This window comes from Passer domesticus, chromosome 15 (assembly GCF_036417665.1).
Source record: "Passer domesticus isolate bPasDom1 chromosome 15, bPasDom1.hap1, whole genome shotgun sequence".
NCBI classification, from domain to species: Eukaryota; Metazoa; Chordata; class Aves; order Passeriformes; family Passeridae; genus Passer; species Passer domesticus.
The window spans coordinates 14,807,108-14,816,235 of NC_087488.1; the positions used below are offsets into that span (position 1 = coordinate 14,807,108).

The 9,128-nt window shown below is 52.0% G+C and overlaps 1 protein-coding gene across 3 annotated transcripts in view; it reads left to right on the forward strand.

Moving 5' to 3' along the window:
• The window catches only part of PRPSAP2 (phosphoribosyl pyrophosphate synthetase associated protein 2), a 17,756-nt gene extending 16,497 nt beyond the window's left edge, over positions 1-1,259 (forward strand). For all 3 annotated transcript variants that reach the window (XM_064390004.1, XM_064390001.1, XM_064390002.1), the window contains exon 12: positions 572-1,259. In XM_064390004.1, coding sequence (XP_064246074.1) covers positions 572-730 — 159 coding nt within the window. In that variant the 3' untranslated portion in view covers positions 731-1,259. The remainder of the gene's footprint in view (positions 1-571) is intronic.
• Positions 1,260-9,128: the final 7,869 nt, after the last annotated feature.

A 9,128-nucleotide genomic window follows, 5' to 3' on the forward strand; every position in this document is an offset into this window, starting at 1 on the left:
AAGTAAAAACAATTTCACATGGGGTGTAAACAGCTCTCCAAATCACATTCCAAAGCAGCAAAACATGGGGAAGCTGAAGCTTCCCATCTTCTCAGGAGAAAAGATCCTGGCAAAAGGATTTTTCATAAATTATGTCTGTGACATGCTGGCATTAAGGATTTAGATGGGAGGCTCCTGGTTCAGGCTCTCTTACTGTGGGATTGTGTGCTGCAATATTAGCATCCACATGTCCTCAGATATAGCAGTGGGAATGTGGGAGTGGTGAGGTGCTGGACTGTCAGTACAGCACACCTTTCTCTTCAGTAGTGGGATGATTTTGTACCTCCTCTGGGTCTGTGTGGCAGTGAATGAATGAAAGGAAGGAGGGACAGTGCCATTGGTATCCATGGATACATGGAACCTGTGGGAACACACGGCTCTTCCTCACACCCTGACCCTGACAGTAATGTAAAATGTTGTTTTGTCAGCCAGAGTGGTTTTGTGGGATCTCTAAAAGTCCCTTTCACCCTTCCAGTATAAAAGGTGGAAAACAACAGAGCTACCTCTCCCTGACCATTTCTTCTTCCTGTAGGTGGTTGTTACAAACACAATTCCACATGAAATACAAAAACTTCAGTGCCCTAAAATCAAGACTGTGGATATCAGCATGATCCTGTCAGAAGCCATTCGCAGGATCCACAATGGGGAGTCCATGTCCTACCTTTTCAGGAATATAGGAGTGGATGATTAAAGCTTTTCTTCCTCTCAAGAAACACCCCGGGCCAAACTGGAAGCGAACAGAGAACGAGCTGTGAAGCGTTGTGCTTACCTTAATATTTCCATTGAGCCACTTCTTGTTTCTCTTGGTTTAAGTATCAAGGTAGAACAGTTTTTAAGACTTTTTTTTTCCTTTGATGGGTTTTTTTTTTGGAGTGGGGGGGTTGGTGGGAATAAACGTTTTACAAAAAAAACTGTTCTAGTTGCTTTTAGGTTAGTTGCACTATACACGATGGAAAAATCCCACAAAACACTTGAGGCAAGAATTTGGCTTCTAAATTAAGCATTCCTTTTCCAAAGCTGCTTGCTACAAGTGCTTTAAATGATAATAAAATGAAGTGACTGTATAATATTTGCATTTTAAAAGCCAAAAAGGTTGTACTGTTGTATGCAGTTCAGTGATTTTGTAGGAGTGCTTTTATAGAAAAGCATATGGAATATGCACCTGTATTTATTTTCTGCGACAAAGAATAAAGACTTGTTTTGTGTGAGCTTTCTAAAAATGTTCATGTGCTGCTCCTTTGTCTTCTAGACTGTGTGTCCTTAAGTGTGTCAGGTGGGTGTCAGGGAGCAACAGGGAACTGCTCAGAGCATGGCACAGATTCCCAGAGAAGCTGTGGCTGCCCCTGGATCCCTGGAAGTGTCCAAGGCCAGGCTGGATGGGGCTTGGAGCCACCTGGGACAGTGGAAGATGTCCCTGCCATGGCAAGGTTTGGAATGAGATGATCCTTCCCAACCCAAACCATTCTGTCACTCTTTGACTTGGGAATGTTGTGGGTAGGTTCCAGCTGGTAAAATCCAAACCAGCCCAAACTGGGGGGGTTTTCTGAGTTTTCTTTCCTGCCCTGAATGCGTGGATGAGCTGAAGAATGTGCCATGAGCAGAGCTGAACTTGCCCGGGTGTGTTTCCCCAGCCCTCCCTGGGCAGGTGTGGGTGGCATGGCCGGCTGGCTGCCAGGCAGCAGCTCCCAGTCCCAGAGACTCCTCAGAGAGTTCCTCACCTGCTCAGAGCAAACAGTGCTGGGATTGATGAGCATTCAGAGGCTGTTTGGTTTAATCTTTCCATCGTGTCCTACAAATGAGTGTAAAGCTTTTGGCGTGTTCACAAGTGAAAATTAACCTTTGTTGACACCGTTTCTATGTTGGAGACAAACTTCCAAGGACTTTGGAGGGTTCATTGACTTGAAAGGATAAAACCAGGTGCTTTCCTCAATGTTAATGGATACAGCAGGCTGATTTATTGACACGTGTGGCTACTTTGGATGTGTTAATGCAGGTCAAATTCCAGCTGAGCACTGGCGGGGAAGGTCGGCTCCTTTCAGGGACGTGCAGAGCTGCTCCCGCTGCTGCTGCGGCTCCTTCAAAGAGAGGAGAAATGCTGACCCGACTCAGTGATGGGCACATTAACGTGTTTATTTTATTAGTGAGGCCTTGTGGAGGTGTGCTGCCACTCGGGAATGAGCCAGACAAGCATCCAGTGCAGCAAACTGATGGCTGAGTACCCCAAAACTAGGGATTCTGAGGGGGTTTCCTGTGTTGGCCTTTAGAGGAATTGCTGTCCTCCTCTCCACAGCTCCCTGACAGGAGGATGCTGTCTTTTCTCCCAGTTAACAAGAGGAAACAATCTCAAGCTGCACCAGGAGAGGTGAGGTTGGATATTAGGAAAAATCTCATGGGAAGGGTTGTCAAGCATTGGCACAGAGTGCCCAGAGCAGTGCTGGAATCTCCAGGGATTTAAAAGCAGTGTAGATGTGGAATGATGGTTGGACTGAATGATCTTAGAGGACTTTTCCAAGCCAGATGATTCCATGATTCTGTGATCTCTTCTGTGGGGGTCTCTCCTGGTCAGCCCTTGCTGCCATGCCAGGCTCCACCTCAGCCATTCACCCAACTCCTGTTGGATGTTTGCTCTAAAACACAGAAACCCTCAACTCTGCCAGCCTGGTTTCATGCAATTATACAAATATATTGATGAGGGCTCAGGAATTTGGGAGCAAACTGCACCCATGAGGCTGGGCTGCTGCTCCTTTGGCCATTGGGAGTGTTGGAGTGGTGGAGGGGAGCACACGAGGCATCACTCAGACATTTCTCAGCCCTGCCCCTCTGTGAGACACTGAAATCAGGAGGTTTTGGCTCCCTGGGGAGGGTGGAAGCAGTGGGGGCCAGGCTGCCCACCCGGGCACCTTTGGAAGCACAATTCCTGCTGCTGTTCAGTGGTAAATGCCCTTGGGCTGCTAATGAGTTCCTGATTCAGTCACCCTGGAGGCTGAGGAAGAAGGAGGCAGAGTTCACTTCTGCTGGATCTGTTACCCCCTCAGCAGTTCAGCATTCTGACCTTGTTGTAGTGGTTTATTTTTCCTTAAATGTTGGTGTGGGACTATGGGTAAGAGCCTTTTGTTCCTTTCTGCTTTCTTGTTTGAATACATTTTCTTTTCAGGGCTGGAATATTTTCTGCGTGGAATATTTGAAAGCTTCTATTATTTTCTTGTCATTTTCACTTGTGTATTTTGTGTGCTGTGCTGTGTGGTGCCAGGCTGGGAGAGCTGGGGGTGCTCATCTGGAGAAGAGAGAGGTCTGGGGATACCCCAGAGCCCCTCCCAGTGCCTGAAGAGCTGGAGAGGAACTTTGGACAAGAGCCTGGAGTGACAGGACAAGGAAAAAAGGCTTCCTGCTACAGAGAGCAGCCTTGGATGGGATATTGGGAAGAAATTCCTCCCTGTGAGGGTGGGCAGGCCCTGGCACAGGATGCCCAGAGAAGCTGTGGCTGCCCCTGGATCCTGGAGAGTGTCCAAGGCCAGGCTGGGCAGGGCTTGGAGCAACCTGGGATGGTAGAAGGGTTTTGGAACAAGGTGAGATTTAAGGTTCCTTCCAATGCAAACCCTTTTGGGGTTCTGCGACTTGCTCTGTTTTGTATAAATCCTCTGCTCCTTTCACCCCCTATGGAAATAGCCTGGGAGCAAGGTGGAATTAACCACAGAATGAACCAATTAACCATCTCTCCCCCAGCCTGTGTCTGCTGGGTGTGAGCAGCTCTGCCCCTTGTCTATTACAGGGTGTTGAGCCAAATGCCCTGATAAGAACCCTGATAACAGCAACAAGGATCAGCTGCAGCAGCCTCAGAAAAAGACTCTGCAATTGCATTTATTCTGCCTTGCAGAAAAATGCCGGCCAAAGCTGTGTCCTGTGAGCCAGCCTGTCTGCTGGGGGCGGCACTAGGGCAGGAACATCCTCCCTGCTTCCCCTCTCCAGGTGCTTCCTTTTGCTATTCATGGCTCCAGGTACCTGGGCTGCAGCCACCGTTTGGTGTAATTAAGCTGGAGTTGCAGAGCTCCCATTAATTATCGAGTCTCCTGTCTCTCGGCTTCTTGTCTGGGAGACTTGGGTGCTGGTGACTTGTCTGGGTTTTAGGGAAAAGGGTGCTCTGTGCTGATCTTTCCTCCTCCCAGTCTTCCTGCAGGGTGAACAGGAGCACTGCCAGTGGCTGGAGTGCCACGGCCTGGTGGGCAGCAAGTACAGACAGACCTGTGTGTCCCTCTTGTGACACCCTGGGCACACTGAATCCCCCCCTGCTTCCTTCCACTGCTTGCCCACGCTTTCCCCCACCCTGCCCACCTCCTCCTGCCAGAATTTATGTCCTTGGAGCTGTGTTCCTTTCTCCTTGCACAGAGGATGCTGGAGTTTGTTGGGTTTTCCCCACGGGCTGCTCCGAGCTTGGGGAGGGATCTGTGGGGCCAAACATCCATCTCCACCATTCCTGCATGCCCCTGGTGACTCCAACAGACTAGACAGTCCCAAATTTCCCTTTTTCCCCTCTTATTTCTGCCTGATCTTGACAAACTGGCTGTTGGTCCTTCTCCTTGCACCTCCAGCAGGGTTTGTGGCAAACACAGCAACGCGTGGCTCCTCATCCTCCTGGAGACAGGAAAGTCAATCCCAAACCCAGCAGGTGAAGAAACACCACAACAAGCAGGGATGTCCAGATGAGCTGGGCTGTGGGAGCATCACGTTCCTCTACCTGAATTTATGTGCTAAAAAAAGCATTTTCTTGCATCCCTCATCCCACACGGGGGCTCTTTGGCCACGCTTTACTTTCAGTAACAACAGAGACATCCTTGCCCTGTTGATCTAATTCAAACCTTATTTTTCCCACCTCCTTTTCCCGAGTTATCCCCTGGGGAAGCACCAAAGCTGGTGGGGCTGGCACAGCCCCGGCAGCGAAGGCTCCGTGTCGCTGTCGCCGGCCCCAGTCGTGTCACAAAAGTGCCCTGTCATTAGGGCAATGAGCTCTGTCGCAGCAGATGGGCCATTTCACAGCCTCGAAAGGCTCGGGAGGAGCCGCGCAGGGGGTAATTAACACAGCCCTGCTAACTCAGCTTTCCCCGGTGTCCCGCGGTGAGGCTGGAGTCAGTCAGCTCCACGTGCTCTGGGAAAGGGACATTTTGGAGCCGAGCTGCTAATCCGGCCCCTGCAGGTCCTGCCGGGGACGTGGCTGAATGGGTCACCCGTTCCCTGCTTCCCCCAAAGTCCTTGGACACTGGAGATAAAAAACCAAACCCCAACAAAAACAACCCCAAAAACCCCCAAACAAACAAATAAAACCCCACCAAAAAAAAAAAAAAAAACAACAACAAACCCACAACCACAAAAAACCAAAAACAAACAAACAAACAAAAAAACAAAAAAAAAAACCCAAAAAAACAACCCAAACCCAAAAATAAAACAAAACAAAAACCCAGAAAAAAACCCCAAAACAAACAACAAATCCCCATTTTGTGGTGCTCAAGGAGTTGGTGGGAAGTGCCCAGTCAGGAGCTGAAGGGCTGAAGGGAAGCAGGATCCTGCTGGTAGGGATGCCAGGGGGTCTCCAGCACCCCCAAAAGGGTATTGAGGGTTTCTGAAGGCATTTGTGGGTGTAAATGTGCCCTCGAGGGTGGGCCAGGGCTGCATCAGGAGCAGAGACAGGGTCTGGGATGCAGTCAGCCTTGAGCTGCATCAATGGCCATGTATTTTTCTGTCTTTCCTCCTTCCTGACAGGCAATTTATGCTCTTCTGGCCCTGGCCTGGGTGTTTGTGCCAGTCTGCCCCTCACCTGGGGTGTGGACAGTGCCCTGAGCCCCCTGTGGGGAGCGTGGCCTTGGACAGGTCCCTGCTCCCAGGAATCCTGGGGGATTCACAAGTTCTGCCCTGGGAATCCTGCTGTCCCCTTGCCCTGCCAGGACCATCCCGGGAGGATGGGGCCTGCACAGGGCACTGATGGCTCTCCCTCCCTGGCAGATTGTCACAATTCCTGAGCATCTCCAGCAGAGCTTTGGAGGGGAGAGGATCTGGGTGTTCCTCTCCAGCCTGGTGCTCCTGCTCTCCATCTTCACCAAAATCTCGGTGAGTAGCCCCATTTTCAACTCTGTGGCCAATCCAGGACTTATTTCCAGCCATCAGAAGGTTATTTTTGGGGTCAGACCTTGTAGAGCCAAACAGGGGGAGAGCATCTGCAAGATGCTCCAGGAAGAAGGGGGACAGAAAGTGGGAATTTGTGGGCAGATGCTGTCTGTGCCATCCCATGGGTTCAAAGACAGATCCAGCAGTGATGGTCCTTCCCAGGGGCCCTGACGGGTGTGTGGCTGTGTGTCAGGATTCCCAAACTTGCCTTGCAGCAGAGGTTTGGGTGAAATGTGCTCAGAGGTTGGGCTGCACTGCCTGGGTTTGTCTCCAGTCTCTGGCAGTGATGCTTTCCAGCATTCCCACAGGACCTGGGACAGCCAGGGGCTGAACTGGGAGTGAATGAATGAATTCCTTTGGGGTTCCTGGTTTTTCTGAGGAAAGGAAGCCTTGCTGCAGCTGCAGGATACTCAGGGCTGTACCCTGCCTGGAAATCAGGGATGTTCTCCCCTCGTTTTAACCTCACCCACAGCTCCCTGTGTGCAGCCTCTGCTCCGCTGGGGAAGGGTTTATCCGAGGTAAAACACCTCAGGAGCCTGTGATACCAGGTCTAGGGCAAGCAGGAGAGAGCCTGGCACAGACAGCCCTGGGGGGCTGGAGACAGCGAGACAGAGATCAAGAGCAGAGAGCTCAGAAAAGCTGGAGAGAAGGAAAACCTGCTGCAGGGAGCAGTCCTGCTCTGATGGAACAGGTGGATCTCCTCTGGGCTCTGCTGGGGCTAAAACAAATGTGCTTTTGCAGGTGGCTGGCTGCAAGAAAAGTGTTTTTGCAGAGCAGAGGCTGAGGCAGGAGGCGCTCAGTGTCTGTCCCTGTGTTCATCCAGCATCCCTGGGTGTGCCGTGGCTCCCTGCACGGCGTTTGTGCAGCCCCAGGCCCTGGGCTGAGCTCAGGGGGATCCTCTGAGGGCTGTGGGGGATGGAGCAGCCCCAGCCCGGGCTGTCTGTGCACATCCATCAGTGATTCCTGCAAAGGGAGAGGCTGGATGTGCCTGGGACATCCCCAGCTCCAGGAGAGCCCTGCCTCCCCTCCTGAGCTGCTCTCCGACCCTGGCCAGGAGGTTTTGGGTTGGACAGGCAGGCTGCAGGGACACAGCAGCCCTTTCCACAACCTCAGGGCTCCCAGAGTGCCAGAGGTGGCACTGGGGACTCTGGTGCTGCCACTGTGCCCTGTATTTCCCCCACAGAACCATGCCCTGTCCTGCTGCAGGGCATCCTTCCATGCAGCTAATATTCTTTATATCCCAGTCATGTACGGCATTGGAAAATCCTGCAGCACTATTCCTGAAATCATCTTTTGGAGCACAAGCTCAGCTTGCAAGTTTGGGCAGTGGCACTTGGACTAACCTCTGGTTGTCCTGGTACCCAGTAAACTGTGGAAGCTCACTCCCCTCGTGTGTCACATCTCCCAGACACCCAGGAGGGGCTCAGGGGACGTGCTGGAGCACGTGTGTGTCTGTGGTCCCTGGTTCTGTGAGCTGTGGGGCTCTCACAGATCCCTGCTGGCATTTAACAGGAAAGGAAGCTGGGACAGGATTTGTGCTGGGATAGTTTGTTCTTGCTGGTTTGAGTTGGAAGAAAGAGGTCACTGGCAGCTTGAGGCTGTCTTTCTATCTCTTCCCAGGCATTGCCCAGTCCCCTGTTCCCTCTGCAGTGATGTCCTGCTCAGCCACGGGGACGTGCTTGGTCCCTTTGTTTTGCAGCCTCCCCACGGCCTCATCCATGCATGGAGGTCCTTCCTCCAGCTCCTCCTGAGCTCAGAGGTGGCTGTGCTGTCAGGTGACACCAGAAGAACCTGCAGGTGACCCCTGAGCAGTGCCTGCTCCAGCAGGAGCCTCTGCAGCTCTGCGGGCCCTTCTCCTCACAGCTTTGTGTTTGGGGCTCCACGGGCACTCCCAGCCTGCTCCTCCCGAGCCTCCCGCAGCCTCCGCCGTCCTTCCTTTGGTCTGCTGAGCTTTCTCTCATCTCTGACTCAGGCAGGCTGCATCAGAGGAGGGATCAGGCTGACGAGGGGATTATCTTGGCATCTGGCTGCTCGCAGTGAACCCACAGACAATGGCTCTTTGCAGCAGGGCTGTCTGCAGCTCTATTGGGGCGTTCCCAAGCGTGTCCCCATCCCTGCGGTGGCCACAGCGTGGGAGGGAAGTGTTAGGCAGGGCTGTGTGTCCCCAGGGGTGTCCTTGCTGCCCCAAGCCCAGGGTTATCTGGACTTTTCCTGCCTCCTCTCCCTGCAGATTCTCCGTTCACAGTTTTTGCTCCACGTTCTGCCAAGCTGAGATGCTGCATCAGTGCTGCTCCCTCAGCTCTCCTTTCTGGCAGAGGGGATGCCAGACCCTCCTCGTCTGGAAATCTCCTTTTGCTGCACCCCAACCCTCCACGTTTCCTGGCGGGGAGCAGCAGGGCAGCCCAAAATCCTGCTGGGAGATGGTTTCCCACCCAGCTGGGAAGCTGTGAGGAGTTGCACAGGCGTCCTAGCCTTGGCAAAGAGCCCCTGGAGACTGCTCTGTACCAGGGGAACTCGTTCTGCCGAGGTTCTGGCTTCACCAATTGCTAATCCCAAGCTGTCTCCAAAGCCAGCTTTTATTGGGAAGGCTTTAGTGACAGTTGGGCAAGAACAAGTTTGCAGGTGAGGTCACTGGTGGAGGCAGGGATCTCTCTGGTTATGAAGCCTGACTTCAAAGGCTTCTCCTCTCCTCTTGAGGTTGAAAGGAGTTATTTTATGAATAGGTCATGCCTAGTTTTAATTAGCTTGTTTTTGTATTTGGGATGTCTTATTAATGCCTCGGTCACATGTGCTTTTATTTTTTCCCACCCTTGCAGGATTACCAGGAAGGGAGGTGGAGATTCCTCTGCTTCCTCATAGCAAAGCCTTCGACTCATTTGCAGACGACTGCAAAAATGATTAAGCATTGAGAAATCCAGGAGAAGCAATGATGAAAT